This window comes from Rhipicephalus microplus, chromosome 3, assembly GCF_043290135.1.
Source record: "Rhipicephalus microplus isolate Deutch F79 chromosome 3, USDA_Rmic, whole genome shotgun sequence".
In the NCBI taxonomy this organism is placed as follows: Eukaryota; Metazoa; Arthropoda; class Arachnida; order Ixodida; family Ixodidae; genus Rhipicephalus; species Rhipicephalus microplus.
Genome location: NC_134702.1, coordinates 62,503,528 through 62,526,558, shown reverse-complemented (window position 1 = coordinate 62,526,558; position 23,031 = coordinate 62,503,528). Strand labels below are relative to the sequence as shown.

At 41.9% G+C, this 23,031-nt stretch overlaps 1 protein-coding gene across 1 annotated transcript; it reads left to right on the top strand.

Annotated features, from left to right (window-relative positions):
• The first annotated feature begins 4,720 nt into the window (after positions 1-4,720).
• LOC119173958 (uncharacterized) lies at positions 4,721-15,182 on the top strand. The gene is made up of 5 exons (XM_037424742.2): positions 4,721-4,823; positions 8,552-8,731; positions 9,631-9,860; positions 10,853-10,954; positions 15,027-15,182. Exons 2-5 carry the CDS (start codon positions 8,677-8,679, stop codon positions 15,144-15,146), a joined length of 507 nt encoding a protein of 168 aa, XP_037280639.1. The 5' UTR covers positions 4,721-4,823; positions 8,552-8,676; the 3' UTR covers positions 15,147-15,182.
• Positions 15,183-23,031: the final 7,849 nt, after the last annotated feature.

The window sequence follows — 23,031 nt, the reverse complement described above, 5'->3', positions numbered from 1 at the left end:
GAACTAAAATACACTCAAAATAATTTTTCTGAAGAACAAAACTCCAACAAAATTCTGCGTAATTCAGAAGGTGCCCACGTGACCAAATTTTTTCTCTCCGAAATATTCAAGCGTTGGACTGCTTTTAAACTGCTTTTAATGTAGCAGATCACCGTGATTTTTTTTCCCATACATTAGGATGTTGATAAAATGGCGGGGCGTTCTGTGTTGGAGAGAGAGAGAGAGAGAGAGAGAGAGAGAGAGAAAGGAAAGAGGCTGTTAAAGAGACTGTCTACCGTCCTTCATTGAGGCACTGCGCCGTGCTCCCGACGGGGCTGCAGAAATTAGGTGCCTTTCTCCTATTCTAACCACAACCCCCCACCCCCTTTTCATTGCTCTCCTGTTTTGTCTCGCAATAAAAAGCGTACCATGTGAACAGTCTAACCTTGCAGCGGTTTCTCTGGAAAGTGCGTAGAATTCTTTAAAACAGAATTTTTCTGTCCGCATTATGTCTGCTTCCATCGGTGGGATGAATTTCCACAACCCTGGTCGATGCCGGTGAAAGTCGAAACCTTAAAGCGCGTGCGGTTTTTGCAGGCTTCATCAAGTTTGGTTAATATTAAAACAAATACCTCAGTGGTCATTTTAGGCACGCACGCTTTTTTTTTCTCATGAGCGGTGGCAGACGCCATGGTTGTGTCTCTCCGCCGTTTGCAGACAGGCATGCAGGCAAGTAAACACACCGCCGGTAGCGCCATTAGGTGCCAATTTGTACGCGTGAGAGAGAAAGAAAATTGGTCTCTGGCGCAATACAAAGGTGCCTCAAGTGCATAAAATACAAATTCAAGTTAAACGTCTTTATTTTTAAACAAAATAAGTCTGCCTGCAAGGACTTCTTGTCAAGATTGACCCCATTCGCTGTTGGGTGACGCTAGTGGTCACTTTTTATCGACTTTCAACATCTAGTTAAAACAATGATTCTTTTTTTTCTGGCACGAAAGCATGCTTGTTGCCGCCAATGTGAAGAACGACCTTTTAACTCACGACACAATCAGAAAATTTTTTCCGAGTGGTAGACAGTCCCTCTAACGATATTCTAGAATTCGGTATGTTACTCAGCATTGCGGTTGGGGAATAAGGGGTCGAAAGAGAGAGACAAATAAAAAGTCAATAAGAACAAGACATGGGTGAGACCATGAAACAACTTCCGTATCCATTGACAGTTGTGCCGTGTAATTGATAGCTTCATAATCTATTTACAGTAACATTTTCACAGCAGGAGTGATGAAAGGAATACGACAGGAACAAATTCGATTGTTATACGAAGTAAGGGTAGCAGCTGACTTAGTTGGGGCTTTATCTTGCGTAACTTCACAAAACAGTGGTGTAAGAGATATGGCTTCTCCTATTAACGAAGTATTTTTAGCACTTTTTGTCACCTCAACGAGAAGCAAACGGCTACGAGGGTAGAAGCCGTCCACTAATATCTACGGAAACAGAACGCACTTCTTTGCCCATTTGATTAATTATCGTAGTTGTTGCCCGAGCCACACAGCCACCTCCCCCCCCCCTCTTCCTGTACACCCCTTCGTGATCCGACCAGCGTGTTGCATCTCTGCTTAAGCTGCACTCGTCTGTAGCATTCGCAAGCTTCCGCTCGCATCGCTGAGCGGTGTTATCGATGTGGACTTTATCCAGAACATGACAACGACGGCAATGACAAAATGCTCCTAGAGAGTCCTTGTTACTGTATTCGTGATAAAAAGAGGCCTTGCGATGCACCTATCCCCTTCTTTTATTGTCGGAATGGTAGTTTAGATGAGTTTTCAGTAGTTTGTTGTTTCTGCAAGCATAGCAGGAGCACAAGTGAACCACTGATGTTCTGTTTCAGTGCGTCATTTTGCTATCAGTCTTCCTGCTGCAAAAAAAAAAACGATGTTTACAATATTTTCCCTGCCGAGTAGCTGAGAAAGTGTGATTATATTATAAAATATAGGCCCCATTCACATGACCACCATCCCCAACACGAGGCCTGGAATGAGACAGCTGGAACCTTTGTACAGAGGCGTCTTTACGAGTGCATGGGCAAGGCGAACACAGATCACTCCCTTCATATCTGTCTATTTTTCTCAATTCAGTCGAGTCCAATATAGGGTAACAAGTCTATTGAATAAAGATCTCCTTTCCTAGATTTCCTTCGGTTAATTTTTCTTAAGAAGGCTACTGATGCACTGCTCATGATCTGAAAACCTACTGATCTTAATCCCCATAACCTTCTCACTAATTAATTTCCACTAATGTGTTTCTTTTCTGATGCACATGAACATTCTGTGCGTTCCCCTCATCGTTATTATGTTTTTTTACTTTGCCTTCTTTCTAATTTCTAGACGTAGGCCACGAACCAGTTGATATTTCTAACAATCCCCAGGATTACCTGAATTTTTAATCACCTAGCTATCAACAATGTAAAAGATTAGTATCAATCCTTCACATTTACTTCTTTGATGTGCGGAAGCGTAGACTTCCTTCATTCAGTTAGCAGTTCCACTGTAATGCATAGATTCCACATCATTATTTGCAATATTCATTCACACTGATGAGGGTGCACAGAACACTCGTACCGTTTTCATGAATGCCCAATTAAGAGAAAGGGTACTTGTTTAGGATAACAATTTATTAATCTAACTGGTGTCGTAAGCACATCAACTGTGAATGTAAAATGTCCTAAAACTGAGGTGTCGAGTTTATCGGTTTGGAGTTTGGAAGATCTTCAGGCATTATATTTGCTAATATAACATTATACAATCACGTCCAGACTTATTAGTACTCCCACCTCTGTTGTGGATAGGTAGAGTTCACTAATTTTATTTACTAGTGAACCTGTATTCAAGGGGAACCCAGACACTTGTACACACTGGTGGGAGGTTCTTATTCGAAATGGTTCAATTACTATGCTCACTTTCACGTCATTATGACACACTCTCCAAAAGAATACACCCTATCCACGAAATGAACGATGTTGAAGAAGCCTGCTCTAAAGGTTGAATCCGGTAAACATTGAATGCAACGTACATCAACTCGATCAGCATACAAAGACGCGACACGGGTTCACAAGGCCGTGCTGCTTCGGCTGCGCTAGCCTTCGCCGCTGTGGCCGCCTCAGTGCTTGTGTTGGGTCGTGATTGCTGACGGCGTTGGCATCTCGCTTCAGTCTCGTGAGCTCGCAACGCAGAGTCTTGACGACGAGCCCGCGCTGCAGCCGCCTTTCGAGCCCTCTGCGCCGCTGCCTTGGCTTCTTAAGTGTTCATGGTGGAAGCTGAGTAGCAGTATCGAAGCGCCCTGAGTCAGGTCTGGTAAAAGAGAAAGGAAGCGTGCGAAGAGGGAGCGTTGTACATATGCGCAGCCTTCTAGCGGTCGCTAATCGATCCAGAGCGCACGTCGAGACTGGGACCTGAGCGGCCACACTCCCCCTAGCGCACACTCTTGAAATGAACGGTGGGCACATCTGTGCCTTTAGTGAGATCACTAAAAACTAGTGTACATGGTGGGATGGGCAAGAAACATTTTACCACCAAAAGGAGGAAGCACCTTAAATAAAGAGTTTGTATCTTTTTTGGGAGGGGGTCCAGTCCTAATTGTCATTTCTTGAAAGGGACAAGTTAACTCTTTTAGGAATATCATAAAATCTCCATGGAGAGTTCACGTGTCTCAATGGAATCATATGGGGCAACTCGGAAGTCATAAAAGTGTCAAACTAATTTTATTCGATTGCTTGTGAAAACAGGTTGGTGATCACTAGTAAAGTCTAATTTTGATCCCTTTGTGACGCTTTCAACAAGTGAGACGGCCAACCACTATCTGCAGAAAGACTGCAACACCATTGTCGATACCTAAGATTGCATAGGAAGGCATCACAAGCGCTCATAGCTTCTTGCCAGCTACTGGCTTATTGGAACGACTTTGAGTGCAACGCTCTCAAGTGTGTATATATGTGTGGTTGCGATATTTTATGTAATCTTTTTGTCTCTCTTTCAGTACCCTTTTTGTAACCTCAGTTCCAGGGTGCATACCAGATACTATCTTCTAGCTAACTTCCTGTCTTCATCTCTTTTTCTTCTCTTCTTGAAGCGTCCTCTGATTAGGTTAGCGCTAAAGCCAGTCGCGAGGACGATATTATATCAGGTTTTAAGGCATTCATGATGTTCGATATTTTGTAAAGTGTTTTGGTGACGGCCATGTAGTAAAGACAAGAGATGCAACCTTCCGGGGCGATATTGTAATTTCCTAAATGCTGCATGTACAGCGGTATGCCGAGAAGCACAAAACAGAAATTGTAATCTTGAAAGATGAACTTGTCGGCTAGTTGGTTGCTGATAACGTAGGAGAGACAACACGAAATACCAGGACAGAAAAGGTACACATGCAACCCAACGAGTTGCCAGTTAGAACGAGGCGTGGTCGTATGTGTGCCTTTCTTGTCCTGGTATTTGGTGTTGTTTTTGATATGCTACAAAAGTTTGTATTTGCTCCGCAGGGTGAGCAAGTGAAGCGCTCATGATTTTATGGATGCGAGAGTTCAAACATCTTTTTCAGTGGAGATAGGGAAAAAAATGGAAACGTATCGAGAGTCATGCATCCTTTCACAAACTGGGTTAAAGCGTTGCAACTGTGTAAGAAGAAAGCAGCGACTATTGTCGCTCGAGCGAAACTGCAATGTATACCTGCGGCAGGTGAATAGACCCAATTGAAACCTCAACAGTGCGTGGCACGTGTGAGTGTGTGGAGTATTTTTGCTCCTGCTATTGCAGGGGCAAGAAAGACCCTTTACCTCGCTTTGGGCAAAGGTGAGTGTTCTAACGTTTTGCAGCAGTACGCGAGGAGCATTGAAGTACTGAATTTATAGGTAAATTGCTTTTCGTAATACGTACGCAACCACAGGTACGATGATATTGGTCTTAAATACAAGTATGGAATTCATTTCTTGTACAGAGGTGGCTTATTGTTCGTCCAGAATAAAGTACAGTGTACTCTAAATCGTCGAACGTTTGCTCCAAACACAGTTCCTTTTCGTAATACGTACGCCGCCACTGGAATTACAAGGTCAAGCCTTATCATGTGTCATCTGCGATTACCGCATTTTAATGCTTAATTTACCATCAAGCACGTTCTTGTTGAATTTTTTTTTGAGACATAAGAGCAGACTTGGGTGAGGTAGTACGAGTGTTCGATCCTTAATACGTCACTTCAATGGGACACCTAGGTTGAACGACACATTGTTGGTTATAAAGAATAGGAATATTTTTGATATCGTAACGAACCATTTAAATACTTGTACTGCCGCTCAAAATCGGTGGGGCTTAGAAATTAGTCTGCAGTGAAACTTCATGAAAAATAAAAGGTTATCAAAAATGAAAGACCAGCCTACTTGAAAGTCGAAGACCCATTCTTACTGCGATAATCTTTTCTTACGCTATACAGAAGGGGTCAGAAAATTTAACCAGGGCCAACGCCCATGTCAAGCTGCTGGAAAGCGACTTTTGCTCCAGCCCTCACATTTTATATTCCTTATAAGGACATAATATCATATCATCGGTCTATATCTATGTCTTTATGGGTATATCTATGCCTAAAGGTGTACAAAACAGCCAACAGTAGGGAGCTAGGACAGTTGAATATTCGATAATTGACGGGAGAATGTGTGGTATTTTGGGGGGAAGGGAAAACGCTTGTCCTGTTCTTTTGAGCATGCTCAGTTTTGAGACCAGTTTTGAGCATGCTAATAATCACCCCATCTTATTTCAAACTAAATACTATCTGCTAAAGAGTTTTTTGTGAACGTTCCATTATTACTCTGCGTTTAGTGAACCATATCTACGGAACGCCGCTCTATTTCGTATATTTAGCGATAGTAGCGTGAAAAACTTGCGGAGCTATCGGAATGAATCTGTAGCGTTGTATCTGGGTTTAGACGACAGGGTTTTTGTCAGCAAGCAAGACCAAAAGCAGACATTTTTCTTCCAGCTGGTAGCTTGCAGGATCTGCGAGTCAGTGCATTGTCTTCGAAAACAATACGTCAACAGCAGCACAGCTGCTGCAACTTCTTTGTCGGTACCCTTTGTCTCGCAAAACGGCGAAATAACAGCGTTGTGACATAGGTGCTTTTGACATGGCTTGTGTGTTGTGATGACCAGTGACGGCACAGAATTGTTGAAAGCCTTATTTTTCTCATAGTAAAAGGCAGTGAATAACCAGGGCACCAATCTCATACCTGGAAGTGGAACCATACGCCACGTCTTAGACTATCACGTCATAGTGGCGAAAGCTAGCAAGAATAAGACACTTTTCAGCTTTATTTGAAGGCTGTACCAATCTCCTTCATTGACAAAGGGCGGGACTTTGTTGCCTCCTAATTTTCCCCTCCTTATGTGGGTGCCCCCTGTACAGGGGGGTGTTTTAAACTGTCTTAACTTATCGAAGACCAGACTGAAACAGCTTTCTTAAAGTAAAATAGCCAATAAAAGAATATGTCTACTTAGCACAGGTAGAGAAATATAAACAGGTAAAGAAATATGTCTGCTTAGGACAGGAAGAAATCGTGGAGCCGAACCATGAGAGTGATGTAACTAGAAGAATAAAGATGAGGTGGATAACATCCGGCAAGCATTTTCAAATCATGAATGGTAATCTGCCACTCACTCTCAAAAGGAAGGTATATAAGAGCTGCATCTTGCCAGTACTTACCTATAGAGTAGAAATCTCCAGGTTTACAGAAAGGGTTCAACTTAAATTGAGGACGATGCAGCGAGCGATAGAAAGGAAGGTGATTGGTGTCATGTAACCTTTTAAGACAAGAAGAGAGCAGAGTGGGTCAGGGAACAAACCGGGGTTAAGAATGTTATAGTTGCAATCAAGAAGAAGAAACGAACAGGGGCCGGGCACGTAGCACGTAGACAGGATAGCCGCTGGTAATTAAGGGTAACTGACCCAGATGAGGTCAACGCACTAGAGGGAGACAGAAAGTGAGATGGGCCGATGAGATTAAACGTTCGCGGGTAGAACGTGGTAACGGAAAGCAGAAGACGCGATTGATTGGCGGATCATGGGAGATACCCTTGCCTTTTAGTGGGCGTAGTCAGGCTGCTGATGAGGATGATAATGAAGTGATCGATACTCCAAACTAGTAAAAAGCTACAGTGAGGTCAGTGTACAGATAAGAAGGATTCACACAGTCAGGGTACTTACCACTTTTATGACGAAAAAACGTCTTTTCTCTGAAACATCTCTCTTTCATTTGTTAGGTGCTAATGTTTGTTAAACAAGGAGATTCGTCAGTTTTCATGACTGTGATCATGTCTGTACCATGTTTATGTGGTGGGGTCCTTATGTTTCTCTCTAATGAGGCCCACAAGGCCACCGTTTGAGGAATATTCTTCAACTAATAGCTGGAGATAGTCAGGGAACATAAAGCTAAGACTCATTAGACTCATGCAATACTATTCGTAAGGATAATGGCATCGAAGACTTCTCTATGCTAGCAATATAATAGTTTGTCTCATGAAGCATCTTCTGGGCAAAAGGGCCACTGTAAAGATTATGAAGACAAGAAAGTTTTCACCCACTGTTCTGGCTACATTCAAGATTCGCATAGGGTTGTTCGAAAATGAAAAGGAGGCTCCGTAGTTCACAACTTATTTGGACAGTGACTAGAACGTGGTACCACCATACTGGTTAGCTAAAAAATCAGCTAGCCGATGTTGCCTGAGCAGAATTGATCGCTATCAAATAAAACTTCTAGGGGAATCCTTTAGCTGATGTCCCTCTTGTCAACCACGAAGTACACATCATCAGTCAAACCTTCTATGGCACGAATATTTGAGTACGCAAAACACACCTTGGCATTGCTATCGGCAAACTAGTTGTTCTGGTGTCACTGTTTCATACAGCTGCTACAGATGTGAAAAAAGCGTGATCAACTTCACGTCCAGAATTTCTTACCGTCTTATATGGTCCCATATCTCATATGGACCATGAATCCATATGACACAGAGGGCCTGCTTGATTGTTTATGCACACATGAAAGTCCTACGCTTCCACACAACACATAATTAAGGACGCAATATAGTGTTTTTGTTATAATGTCCATGTTCCTGTAAGACATCTGCGTGTGACATGATTAAAAATGGAGTCCTCCTTTAATGTGACTTATGTCTCTCTCTCTCACACACACACACACACACACACACACACACACACACACACACACACACACACACACACACACACACACACACACACACACACACACACACACGAGTAAGTGGCTTTTTCGCTGTGCCGTTGCTTCTAAACGTGTACTAGTTGTTTGTAAGTTCGACTTTACCTTAAAATATTGCCCTGTATGGTCGGACTCAAGAGCTAATAAGATGAGATTCTTCAAGAAGCTGTACTATTTGGCTGCATTCGAGCGCGTTCGTTCCCTCATAAATATCTACGGGCATTCCCAGACGGAGCGCGACATTGTATTATTAGTCTGCTCAAGGCCACTCCACTCAGTCAACGTCTTTCTTTCCAGACCGTCTTAATGCTGACAATAGCAGTCTCGCAAGGACCACGTTCAGGGCTTTAGTTTTCTTAGGAACTCTACCCAGCCAAAGGAATCACCTGCGAACAAATCCATTTATTGACTCGACTATAGGGATGAAGAGAATAAGGATGGTCTGGTATTGGTTGCTGTCCCTTCCACTACTATTAGGTAAGTGAACAGTAACCATCGCTCGCGAGCTTTCAGTAAACTGTTAGTAATAGGGTTCTGCCTGAGGTGTTTTATTACAGCAAGGGCTACGTTCAGGGTAAGTTTAAACCCGCAAATTTGAAGGTTCGTAGAGGCAAACTTTTCGACTAGTTGACGGCAAGACGCTGTCCTTAACGCCTCTCTGTGTTCGCTGAGTCATCGTCTTATAAAAGCAAGATGACTCAGAACATCATGTCTGCTGCGCGAATAACAGGGCCAACTCAATCCACGCCATTACGTTGCGTATTATTTGTAAATGAAGTCAATTGCCCATCATTTTACGACACGTAGGTCATGGGCGATCTTATGTATTGCGCATTTCTAGAGTTATCTTAGCTGAAGTGTCACTGATGGAATTTTTTTCTGGCATAAACGACATTATGTGTTTTGTAGTTATATTATAACATGCTTTAAACACCTGGTCCCAAAAATACACCCAGCTTTTTTCAGAAAAGAGGGGCGCGTATTGCTTTCATTAATAAGTCTACATCTGCTAAAGAATAGTTTTTATATAGGTTAATGGTAATTCATGATGCCGTCAGAGACTGTGATGATGATTTATAATGTGATTAAGACGTAATAATAATAATATTTGGGCAGTTATATGTTTATTTACAATAAAATGCCTTGACATGTGATTTATCATGGATAAACTTAAGCTTAAGCATTAAGAGACAGGTGTGGATGCGAAAACATGTTCTAAATAACAGTAATATCCTAATCAATCTTTTAACTGATGAGTTTACTAGTGTACGCCGAGACAATGCAAGCCTCGATTCCATCGTCTCTGTGAAAACTTGTGAGCTTTTAAATAGGTTAACGCAATTACGTTCTAACCTGTTTCGTTTGTTTATCCTCAGGAGCAGTGGTACTAGGCAATGTTGCGGATGCCAACCTCAAAGCATTAGGCATCAACTCGGTTAGCAATCCAGGCACCAACCAGGGCATCAACACTGGCATCCATCAAGGCATAAATCCGGGCATACATTCGGGTACCACCACAGGTTATGCGCCAGGGATTACAAGTGCCACCCTCGGCAATTCGTCCAGTATTGAAAGGAGGTGGAAATGCCATAGGCTAGGCAAACTTGTGAGTGCATCAGCTGTTACCATTGGTGCATTTTACAGCAGAACGATATATGTCTGGATCCATGCATGTGTTTTTTTCACTGCGCGCTGACATTCACTTAGAATAATAGGTATACAAATAACCTACTGACACACTATCCCGGACAGTATGAGAATTTGGCTGCAGCCTATATTTATTTCTTTCTACCGAAAATACTTTTTATAAGCACAAATCACCGCGTTCTCTCTCCATTGCAGTGACTTTTCGAGTATCTGCTCATGTAAGCGACGGCCGCTATTAGTTCTATTGGCGTAGGAAAATGTAGACGACTAAACGCTGGCACTGTATATTTAGTTGTTGAAGGCTCTTCAACCTTTCAACTTATGCATTCCTTTGTAAAGCATCGCGTTTCACAAGTGTCATTCCTACTACAAAGCTTAAATGTAGCGATGGTAAATATTTCGGGTTAATTGATTTAGTTGTTCGGGTGGCTGAATAAAGATGGTGTAAATCAAACCCAGCGTTCAGAGGGTTAAAATTATATTCCAATTGCACCTGATCGTGATCGAAAGTGACCATGTAACACCGGCATTATATTTGTAATCTGGTACAAGTGTTGAGCGTGAAGATGACGAGTTAACAAATGCGTTGGTGTGAAGTATGGGTGATTCTAATTTGGCGCACAATGGAAGTTTGATAAAGTTCTCACAGGAAAGCACGACATTCGAATTCACAATTTCAGCCAACTGAATGATCTCCATTTATTTATATTAACCAAATGTCAATGTAAAAACAAATTAGTGCCAGGTAATGGCTATTGCTTCATTCAGCACCGGCATATGAAACAAATCTTCAACCAGACTAAAACCTACGTTTAGTGCTCATAGTTGAAGGCTAAAGTCAAGCGTAACAATTGGTTCCTATCATCAGAGAAACAAGTCTTCGCAAAAAAACTGCCACCAGTACCTTTGTACCTGACCTCCGTACTCATTTTTTTCCCTTTGATTCACCAGTCGACAAGTGCAACACCAAATCCTAGATGCTGGTTCTATTGTTTCGACGAATCCTTGTATCGAATATACCGGTTACCAGAGGCCAACGGAACACCATGCTGGGTAAAGTCTGTTTTTACGTTGCGAACATTTGGTGTCGGTGTTAGGCTCACTGGCCGCAACCTACAGCGGCCGCTGTGATACACCATGCCCATTTTATGACGCCACGTTACGATATGTGACAACGATCCATTTTCTGTGGACTAGCCCAGGAGTCATTTACACCATGTTCAGATCTTCCATACGATCAGCCTGCATCCTGGTCGACCAACCAACTGTGAACGCTGCACACACGGACTTACTTATTGTTACTACGAGAACTAGACATCAATGACTTTATTCATGTATACTTGACACCCTTTTCCACAGTGCCTGGGTTAAGCATTCGAAAAAACTTACCAATAAAAATACAGTCTTCAGAGGTTTCGCAAGTATACATAGCCTCCATTGTTTCCAAGAAGGGCTCCTGAACTTCTGCTATACGCACATTGTGAGAAAGCTACCCACCTTATTGAGCTGCTGTCGCACGATAAACATCATTAAACAATTACTCAGCCATAGTCCAAGAAATGGTGCGGCAGCAAAGTTATTTGTTCAGATAACAGAGAAAGTTAGTTCTTACTCTATTGTTTACCAGAACATACACATGGTGTGAAGTTGTTCCCATAATTGTTTTCCTAAAATATCAGACGTTGACAATATTGACGCTTATTGTGAGATACTAGCGCAGTCATCTGTGCTGGTTGGTAATGTAAAGAGCCACTTTGAGGTGGTACCTAATATAACAATTTGAGCTTGAAATGACCATGACGCACTACTTGCTAAGGAGCCGCTGCAAGTCAGCAAGCATTTGAGTTTCCGCTTGTGCATCAATTGATGGTTCGTTACATGTATTATCCAGCCATGGATGTCACCTGAATTCTTTGCTCTTATGTATTATTCGACTTAACTACAATATTATCTGAATTTTCGCAGTAGTGTCATCAGGGAAAGCCATGTCTCAAGTGAAAGCATAACTTATGTGAAAACAAGGACCGAGGTGGTCCCTGTCTGCGCTCGTGAGGCTCAAAATACAATCCTTTATTATACCTCTCCTAGATAGCGTCACCACTTTCCGCCAACCGGGTGCAGGGATATTGGGAGGGCGCGAGATATACAAGAGGCGTTTAGAAAGCCTCGTGTACGTGCGTTAGTAGCGCAGTGGTTGGATCGTCTAGCGTATACCATTGCGAACAGAAAGGTTGCAGGTTCGTCTCCAAGGTCTTCCAAATCAGCGAAACTACCGCTGCTTTTTCTTCGTAATCTGCTAGTGTGTATTTTATGACACCATACGCTTTCGTGAGAAAATCTCATATTCAATATGCCGTACTGTTAATCTGTGCTCTCATCTAAGAACAATGACTCAAAGTTAACTTGTTCGCCATCGTGTATTGCTGCAGAAAATACATCTGGCGATGGCATCTTCAGGCCTTTAATTTGACGGCATCGCTTGGACTTCATTAGTCCTCCTCACTTATTTGAACATATCGAGAGCGGATTTCCTCATAGTTTTTAGGTTATCTCAATATTTAGACTTGCAAGGTAGAAACAATTTTATTGAGCCATTGTGAACGGAACATGAGAAAATATTTTCAAACTTGTAAGGTCACACTCACATTCAAGTGACCGAAATAACAAAATATGACGCACATTTTCTTCTCTAATATCGCACCTTTGATCGCAAGTTGAACGTAAGTGCCTTTTCTGATGAATAAGTTCTCAGTTCTAGGTAAACTAGCTTTTCACTAAATGTCCCTTTACCTATGAAGGTGCTTGGAATACGTTCTCTATCGGTTGAATATGCATGCGTCATTATCAGTTCTGAAAAATAGTAGTCCTAAATAACAAACAAAGTTGAAATTTTTGAAAAGTGATTTTCTCAGTAAAATCCACCTCGAAAGGCAAATATGATTTCACCCTTAACTTGCGCACTAATTGCATTTCTCGGGACTAAAAATAAAGTTCCTACATTCATCCACCATCTTGTCAAGTGCCTTGTCATCCACCACCATGCCTGCGAATGCATGCAGTTTTAACATGACGAGAACACGGAAGTTTCAAGACTTGTCATTTTAATAACTTATTATATTGTTTTACGAACGTATTCGTTCAATAAATACGTATACCAGCCCCGAATGTGACCCGCTTTAAAGGTACACTACGAGAAAAACAACAATCATGTTAGTAAGCTACGTACCCCTCCGCAAGATAGAAAACACATTTCCTTAAATACTCCCAGTAAGCCAAGCATTGCGCCCCCCTCCCCCCCCCCAAAAAAAAAATGATTGGCGACACCACCTTGGTGTTCGCGCCATAAGCGTAGTGGGATAGGTTTGGGTGTGCATAAGCTAAGCGGTAAAAACAATTGCACTAAATATTAGGAAAGCCAAAGGCTTACTATCACAAGCATTACGGTGACTTAGAGGACACCTTTATAAGTGGTGCCCTCTTTCGGTGTCAGCAATGGCATGCGGCCAAACTGAATGAGGAATAGGCAGAAAAAAATTGTATTTTACAAAAAAAGCTAGTTACTAAAAAGGACTACCTGTTTCACGAAAAAAAAACCAACAGGAATGTTTTGGTGAAATTGAAATATCGCGCTAGAAATGACATGTTGTTTACAGAGATATTAACAATGCTGTTTAGAGAAATTAACAATGTCCACACATGTGGAAGCACGGTAAAACACTCAGCCAAACCTTCCGATTTGTATCTCGACCCTGCTAATTTTACCAGAATGTCACAGTGGATCTGTGTTGTTTAGATCATGTGTCTCTTCTGGCATGGAGTTTCCTAAATATACACTACAGGGAACTCTGGCGCTAGTATCTATGGCAGATGCAACGCATGACGCTTCAGCGTGATTATGGTAATGATGGGTAGTACACGAACTTGTCTAATCTTCGTACTTCCGGCTCCGTGCTCGTTCGTGTGGCTTGTAGCTGCTTTCTCACGAAACAAAAATCAGCGAATAATTAGCGGTTCCGCATCACCACCTTATATATTTTAGGCTTGCCATGTCAAATCGGGTCACGAAGTTGAGAAGGGTTCATTCTTTTTTTTTTTTGAAACAAAACCGAAACACAGCAATAAACGAAGCCACAAGTGCGATTCGCCACCAGCAGGTATGAAGACTAGGCAAATTCGTGTACTACCCATAATTCTAATGGCTGTTGAACGATCGCAGCGCCATAGTCGCCTCAAGGTAATTTTGGGAACTTCTATGCTTTCTGGCAACTATATTCATGTCAGATATGTCTCTTTTCTGTCTACTCCCCTTCATTTAAGGTGGAACGCCAGTGCCACTGGCAAGAGATGGCACCACGGCCACATACCTCCAAATCTTGGCGATGCTTTAGAATACTTTACTGAGGCATGTGATATTACAGAATCACAAAAACAAGGGGGGGGGGGGAGAGAAAAGGAAGAAGATATTTTCGTACTGCTAGTGTAACATCGAGATTCAAGTGTTATAGCCTCTAGCCTTATATTCAAGAAAAAACCTTGAACTTGCTTTTTCCTTGTATTAAACCAATATGTCAAAAATTCATTCAAAGGGGGTTCTGACACAGAAATTCGCTGGCCTAACTAACTTAGAAATAAATTCTACAGCCAGTTGCAACCACCCGCGGTACTGCCACGGGCATATCATTCATCTGTGTATAAAACATGCCAGATAGTTGTCATTGTAACCATACGTGTTTTATATAAACACGTATGTCGATATAAACACTATGCATAATAAAAGCCAATAGTTCTCAATTTCTACGTAAAGCATCATATCTCCTGAAGAAGTGATATCAGAATATTAGCTGAAGTTTGCCAGAAGTTGAATCTTCTCGAACGAAAACAAGCCACACAATCATGCGTCTTCGAAGAAATGTCAGCTACCTGGAATGAGTGAAAAGAGTCTGACGTCAGGAAAATGAACGAGCGTGATTGCATGAAACATCTATGCAAACTTTCTCTAGGTGATAAAGCGATGGATGTTGGTGAGTACTTTACTTATTCTCAAGTTTTAACACGTTAGAGTGTTACTTTGACCAGCGTGCTAGCGCAACAGAAGAATTTTCATTTATCTCTCTCATGTTCGCAGGTGGACAGGAACTACCCGAAAGGAACTTGCAGATATTCGCGTTGTAGGCAGCCCAACATGAAAAAAAGATGGTGGTTTGGCAAATTGTTCGGCAGGAGACCCAAGGATTCCATGAAATAAACACGAGAAACAACATGCACTTTCACAACTTTTCAACCGAGTCTTGTCACACGTGGCTGAATTTTGTCATGCGTAGAGCAGATATATGCCAAAATATGTCTTGTACACCTTACCAGAAAACGTTAAAAATGATCTATATATACAAAATGTCTTCAGATGGTTTTTAAACGCAGTCAACGTGGATGTTTTGTTAACAATTTTACGACTTGAAGTCTGACCACATTAGTGAGTCGCTGTGTTCATTTCACAGAGATGGACTAAACAAAGAATGCAACGACCAAAAACCGTAATCACAAGTTAATTTGCATTGGTCTAGTGTGACGTAAAGACGTAGTGTTTCTCTTTTTTTTTTCTTTTGACTCACATTGATCTCCTCCCCCCTCCGAAGTGTGTGTTCATAGAACGTTGGTTTGCACTTCCTTCACGATGGCAGTCATGACAGGAGTGCTACAACTGTAATAGTTTTGCACGGCCTCCGTGGTAAGCCCACCTTTAACGAAGCAATGATGTCAAGTGACGACGTCATCGTGGCACTTCACGTCACTAGACGTCATAGTCATTTCATGTTGACGTCATGACGTTATGATACACTTTTGCGTCACTCGAACTGACACCGACGTCACCGGTGGTCAATTTTCTCACTTGATGAGGCCTGGAAACCTTTCGTTCTAATGGTGTATATCAAGACAAAATGGAAATGAGCCATGAACTAAATGAAGAATACAGGGACCACAAACAATATACAGTAATAAAAGAAAATCGTGCGTCTGGACGTGTGTGTGCATGTGTTATTTCAAGGCTCAAGTCTTTACACTAGATTCAACCAAACTTCTAATACAGAGACATTTTACACTATTCTGGGACAGCCCTACGTGCGTCTTCCTTTGAGGACTTCAGTAGGGCAAGACATCAAACAGAACGTTGATATATTAGATGGTCGTTTTAATTAAAAGTGGCTTGAACATCAGGAAAGCCATGCAAGTCTCACACGAGGTCCTGCTGCATAGAATAAAGGTGCGGCCATTCCTGCCTGATCCGCACCCTGGGCTAGATGCTAAACAGGTTTAGCTATGATGGACAATAGAATGTGACTTAAGTACAATTCTCTCAAATTGTAGTCATAGCGGCCGGACGTCTTGTGTACTCGACTAGACAGCAGCTATCTGCCCGAATTTTGTAGCAAAGGTGAATGAGTGTGACGAAATGAAGAGAGTTTCATTTTAAAACGAAACTGGAAAGTGAATTTAAATCATTGGAACCAAGTAAAGAACAGCCGGAGCAATCAGTAAGCAGCAACTTTCAAACGTAAGCCCTAATAAATATCACGCACTAGATCAAATGGGGGCGAAGATATAATTAAGCACACCCATCAGCCAAGACCTTAGAGAGAAGAAAGTATTTACTAATGCACACTATAAGAATGATTCACTGTGCCACTAAGTTTTGTGTTGCAAGACCAATAAAAAAGTTTTGCCAAAGCAAAGTCTCACCTAAATAATATAAATCAGTGAGCTCTATGATCCTAAAAGACACAAAACCACCCTATAATATAGCTTCAGCTGAAACTTCGTCTTACTTTGCGTGAAAAATTTTAAATATTTGATCCCACGTCCTTACTCGTGTTGCAATTTTTAATAGAACGTTTGGTCAAGAGTCACTAACATTTTTAGTATGCAACATTATTTTGACAGCTGCAGCAGATGCGCATACTTTTGCGTTTTTGTAATATATTTGTGTTTCATCGGGATTTCCTCTAAGTGAAAGTATGTGTTTTAAAGGTCCCCAAGACATTCACATATTGATGGCGTAAGGGCTGTTATCGGTCATTCATGTACTGTGCAGTGTTTAGAAGCTTCATTCATGTTTTTGCCGGGCTGCTCGCCAAAAATAAAGGAAATTGAAATTCAAATAACGGAATGTTTAAAATAAAGATACACTAACTTATATGGGCGCAATGCTAGACTACACATTTTGTGAACTGAAAGTACAGAGAATGCCCGCTATCCGGAAAATGCGAATGACATCATTAAAGCCTTGTGGCTGTGCGCATTATTACAAAAAAATGTCGAATACACCGCGAAGGAACTATACTTGAAGTAAACTGTGGTCTTTCTTTTGGCACCAAACTCGAAAGTCCGTGCACGCTTTGCGGCAAGGAAAGGGCGAGGAACCTTACAAATATGAGTGGGCATGGTCGAGCAGCAGCTATGCAGTCGACTAAGAACCCGTTTTTTCTTCTACTCCAGTTGCTGACGATGCTGGCTTCCGCCCCCTGCAAAGAAGCTCTAACGGACGGCTTTCACCTACCTTCGAAGGGCGCTTCCAACTGGAACGACACGGCGAGGTTCTCTTCGTGGTGCCTCGCGTCACGGGTGCATGTTGTTCAGGGCGGACCGCCAACGCTTCTGCAGTCTTCTTCTTCGGCTTGGAATCATGCTTGGCAGTGCCCCGTGTTTGATAGCACAACAAGCCTGCCTGTTGTCACTCCGATAATCTCCGAATGCTCATCAGCATCGTCATCACCCAGCCACAAGTTTATAAGCAGCCGTCATCCCCCGCGCGACTTCAGTGGGCATGGTCGAGCAGCAGCTATGCAGTCGACTAAGAACCCGTTTTTTCTTCTACTCCAGTTGCTGACGATGCTGGCTTCCGCCCCCTGCAAAGAAGCTCTAACGGACGGCTTTCACCTACCTTCGAAGGGCGCTTCCAACTGGAACGACACGGCGAGGTTCTCTTCGTGGTGCCTCGCGTCACGGGTGCATGTTGTTCAGGGCGGACCGCCAACGCTTCTGCAGTCTTCTTCTTCGGCTTGGAATCATGCTTGGCAGTGCCCCGTGTTTGATAGCACAACAAGCCTGCCTGTTGTCACTCCGATAATCTCCGAATGCTCATCAGCATCGTCATCACCCAGCCACAAGTTTATAAGCAGCCGTCATCCCCCGCGCGACTTCAGTGGGCATGGTCGAGCAGCAGCTATGCAGTCGACTAAGAACCCGTTTTTTCTTCTACTCCAGGTTGGTAAATTTCACTCATGCCACTCTAAAAAGTCAAACAACCTGTGTCTGCTGCTTGTACCATGCCCAAGTGTACTTTTTTTATGTATTTGCGAATGTGTTCATGTTGTGAAACTATTGCTTTTGAGTGGTGACGTCGAATCCAATCCAGGTCCCAATAATTCTTCTAGTCTTCCTGATGAGCTGGCTGAAGTCGTGAAGGCAATTAATGCGCACGTTGACGCACGCCATAAAGAATTAAAAACAGTTCTTGATGAATTGAAGTCCAGTCAGGCGATTTTGGAGCAAACTGTGTCAGATATTAACTCAAGATTGGTTGCTGTAGAAGCTCGTGTAAATTCCTTCGACAAAATGTCTCCAAGTAACCTGCAGCAAACTATAAGTGATACTGTTCGTGGGGCGAACGCTGAATTACGTTCACGCCTAGATGATTTCGAGGATAGGTCACGGCGAGAAAACCTTCTATTCTTCGGAATACCTGATGCTGCAGCCGAAACATGGTCGCAGTCCGAAGATAAGGTTCGCGAGATTATGTCCACTCTAGGTCTCCAACTGCCGACCGATGCCATTTCACGTGCGCATAGGCTTGGTTCATACGCAAATAAGAAGTGCCGTCCTGTAATTGTAAAGCTTTCTAATTTTAAGGTTAAGGAAAGCATTATGGCAAATAAGGCCAAATTAAAAGGTATCGGTGTCAGCTTAAGTGAAGATTTTTGCAAAGAAACTAGGAACACGCGTAAAAAATTGTACGAGTACGGAAAGTCGACTGGTCAACAGTTTGCAGTGCGTTACAACAAGTTATTCATTAACAAAAAATGCTTCGTTTACTGCAGTCAAACCGACAGCGTTTGTGAACTTACCCGTGAATTTACTTCTTCACTTTCCCCTTCAAGTACCAATATTCCTAGCAGTGTTCTTCCCTCTTCCTAGCAATCCCAACCTACTAAACGTGCCACAACACCTGAACCAGTTTCAGTCTTGTTTACAAATATTAGAAGTGTGCTAAGTAAACGTGACGAGTTATCTTCTATAATTGATGACTGTTCTGCGGACATAGTAGTGTTAACGGAAACTTGGTTGTCAAGTAAAATTCGCAACACTGAGGTTTTACACTGCAAAAACACCTACAATTTTTACAGATCAGATCGAATAACAAGAACAGGGGGCGGTGTTCTTATCGCGATATCAGATAGATTTTCCTCTCATATTGTTCCCATAAGTTCGCCACTAGAAATCGTATGCGCGTGCGTTCGATTTGCGTATCAGGACGTGATTTTGTGCGTTTGCTACCGACCGCCTCGCTGCCCCTCAGACTTTTGCGAAAACTTCCATGACTGTTTGCACGCAGTTTCTGTCAGGTACCCAAATTCTCATATATTTGTCATGGGCGATTTTAATTTCCCAGAAGTTACTTGGGGCAGTGGGGATGGAACGGCTAGCTGTCTTTCAGCGGAAGGTAATTGCTTTTTAAACATATGCAATGATTTTAATTTAACCCAAGTAATCCATGAACCCACGCGCATCACAGCATTTTCTTCAAATATACTTGATTTGGTTTTCACAACTAATCCTTCGGTCATTTCATCGATTCACTACCTACCCGGGCTTAGTGATCATCGCATTGTACACTTCACCTGCGCAATGCAACCACAGCGTCCTATGCACGCAACTAAAGTTATAAAAGATTATGCGAAAGCTGATTATGCATCTATATGTACTGAGTTGGAAGTTTTCACTGAAAAATACATTGCATGTGCCGCTGATAATACTGTAGAGGAGAACTGGGTATCGTTCAAAAATAAGTTTAATTCACTTATAGATTGTTATGTTCCTTTACGAACTGTTCGAACGGCGTTCCGCTCTCCGTGGTTCACATCAGCACTTCTTCGCTTACGTAATAAAAAAAAACGACTTTACCGCAGCGCTTCATCATCTGACACCACGGAGAGATGGGCGGCTTATCACAACGCAACATTAGAATACAAAAAAGCTTATGCAGTTGCTAAACATAGTTTCTTCAGCGATACCCTTCCCTCTCTTCTACAGTCTAACCCTCGTAAGTTTTGGTGTCTAGTAAATGGTCCAAAAAATAAGAACATTGATCTTTGTGACGAACTTGGTTTGGCGATTGCAAGTGACAGGTGCTGCGAGGCTTTGCAAGACGTATTTAAAAAATCATTTTCCGTTGACAACTCCAATCATTTACCAATTCAAGCCGATCCTGGATATCCCCGAATGGAACCAATCATCATTGATCAATTGGGGCTATTTCACCTCATATTAAAAATGAAAGCCTCGGCACCTGGCATAGATGGAATCGCTCCCCAATTTCTCAAACAAACTGCCACTTATTGTTCAGTCATTTTTTCACAGCTCTTTTCACAGTCATTACAAAATGCCTCATTGCCCAGTGACTGGAAGGCGGGGAAGGTGGTTCCTGTGCCTAAACCAGGTGACTCATCTAATCCTTCTAACTACAGGCCCATCACTTTGACTAGTATTCCATGTAAGCTTCTCGAACACATAATCTATTCTAACTTAATTATATTTCTCGAAGAAAATAACTTCTTTCACAACAGTCAGCATGGTTTTAGGAAACACTACTCATGTGAAACCCAACTACTTCTCTTCACCAACGACTTATTTTCAGCTTCTGACACTGGCTCCATTATCGATTGCATTTTCCTTGATTTTCAAAAAGCTTTTGACACCGTTTCTCACCGTTTACTCCTACTAAAACTAAGCATGCTAAATATTGACTCAAACACATTACGATGGATCGAATGCTTCTTATCTAACAGAACCCAACATGTAACAGCTAACGATCATGACTCACGCAATTGTTCAGTAATCTCTGGTGTGCCGCAAGGTTCTGTCCTTGGACCCTTACTCTTTCTAATTTATATTAATGACCTTCCATCCAGCATTACATCAACAATCAGGCTATTTGCCGACGATTGTGTCATCTACCGCATAATAACTAACTCTCAGGATTCATCACTACTCCAATCTGATCTTGACAACATTACATCTTGGTGCTCACTCTGGTCAATGAAACTAAATATTGGCAAGTGCAAAATAATGAGGATCTCTCGAGGAAGTACTGACTGCACTAGCCCTGTTTATTCAATTTCTAATTTTCTGTTGTCGTCTGTCAATACTTACAAATATCTTGGTGTTCACATAGATAACAATTTAACATGGAATAATCATGTCAGTTATGTGATTAACAATGCTAACCGCACTCTCGGCTTCCTGCGCCGTAACTTTTCATTAGCACCTGTTTCATTAAAACTTCTTCTTTATAAAACACTAGTCAGATCTAAACTCGAATACGCCTCATCAATCTGGGATCCTCATTCTTGTTCACTTGTTAATGCACTGGAAGCCATCCAAAATCGCTCAGCTCGCTTCATTGTCGCTAATTACTGCCGTACCGCTAGCATCTCATCAATTAAAAATTCTCTAGACCTTCCTACCCTTTCTAACAGGAGGAAACAGGCCCGACTCTGTCTCTTTCACAAAATTTTTTTTTATGAATCCTGAAATAAAGGGCACATTGTTCTCGTCACCTTCTTACGTTTCATCTCGCATCGACCATAACTTCAAAGTCCATGTGCCACTCTGCCATACCAACATATACTTCCACTCCTACGTGCCGAAGACTTCATCCGAATGGAACCACCTTCCTGCCTCCATCGCCAGCAACCCTGATCATGCATCATTCAAGACTGCCATCTCTAACTTGTAACCACTCCTCTCTGTAACGCCGTTAATGGCATTGAGAGTATTTAAATAAATGGTCATATTTCAAAGGTGTTGCGTTTGTTCATTTTAGAGGTACACCTAACTGATTCCCCATAGTACATGAAGCACATGATACTTCAGATCGCTTCCCTTTGTGGTAATCACAAACTATAAAAAATACATGGCACAAAAGAAATGGAAATATGTTTCTCCGATTTTAAACCCTCCCGCATGAAAGTAAAATTTATTTGCAGTAGGATGATTTTTTTATTCCGCGTTCAGTTTTTTTTAATCGAGAAAAGAACAATGAGCTGAATCCCGAAGAGGCCATAAAGGGACAAATGATGTCAGAGGAAATAATGATGAATGCTTTAGATCTTCGTCAATCTGATGAAGCCTCACCTGATCGAAGGTGTGAAAGCCTTAAACTAGGCGGAGGATGTCACACGCAGCATGGCAATAACTGCCACTGTTCTTTTCGGCCTACTGACCGGTGAGCAACAGTTCAATTCTTCACATTTGAACATAAAATTTAGTGGCACGCAGGCTTCAATTTGGTGACGCTCTTGCAGATACATTAACTACTAAACAATAAACTATAGAAAGCCTAAGTATCCAGTAAATTAAATATTACGTATTAATTTCACAGAGCATGTAACATGTTGAGACAGAAAAGAGAGTCATGTGAGATTTCATGCTCTGTCATGACAGACTTGGAATTCTTACTGAGTAAACATGAACCTAATTAGGGCTTTATTCCAGAAAGTTTCCATACTTGAACCGCAACATGCTCAACGTAGATGTATACTACAATTTCTTAGAAGGTGTCTACAATAATTGATTGAAATCGAGGGCTCCAGTCAGCTACTCTGTCAATTAGAAGTTTAAAATCAGAGACAATACAAACATGACCAACAGTTCTGACATAGATAAGGTCTTAAAACTATATTCGCCAACGCTGTAGCCTTTTCAAGATACTGGGTGCAGTTTTTTTTCACCTGCAAAGGCTGTTACATCATACACATTTTACAAGAAAGGCAATATATTTATTTGCTCCCTCTAGTCTTCACAACTACTATTATGAAGAGTTCATAATCCGTAACGTTTTCCTTACACATGTTTCG

What these genes read in the sequence shown, in the direction of transcription:
- LOC119173958 (XM_037424742.2), top strand. Translation starts at nt 8,677, where the DNA reads ATGAAGAGAATAAGGATGGTCTGGTATTGGTTGCTGTCCCTTCCACTA. An exon ending in GTCCCTTCCACTACTATTAG is followed by an intron (nt 8,732 to 9,630) that starts GTAAGTGAACAG and finishes GTTTATCCTCAG; the next exon opens with GAGCAGTGGTACTAGGCAAT. An exon ending in CCAACGGAACACCATGCTGG is followed by an intron (nt 10,955 to 15,026) that starts GTAAAGTCTGTT and finishes TCATGTTCGCAG; the next exon opens with GTGGACAGGAACTACCCGAA.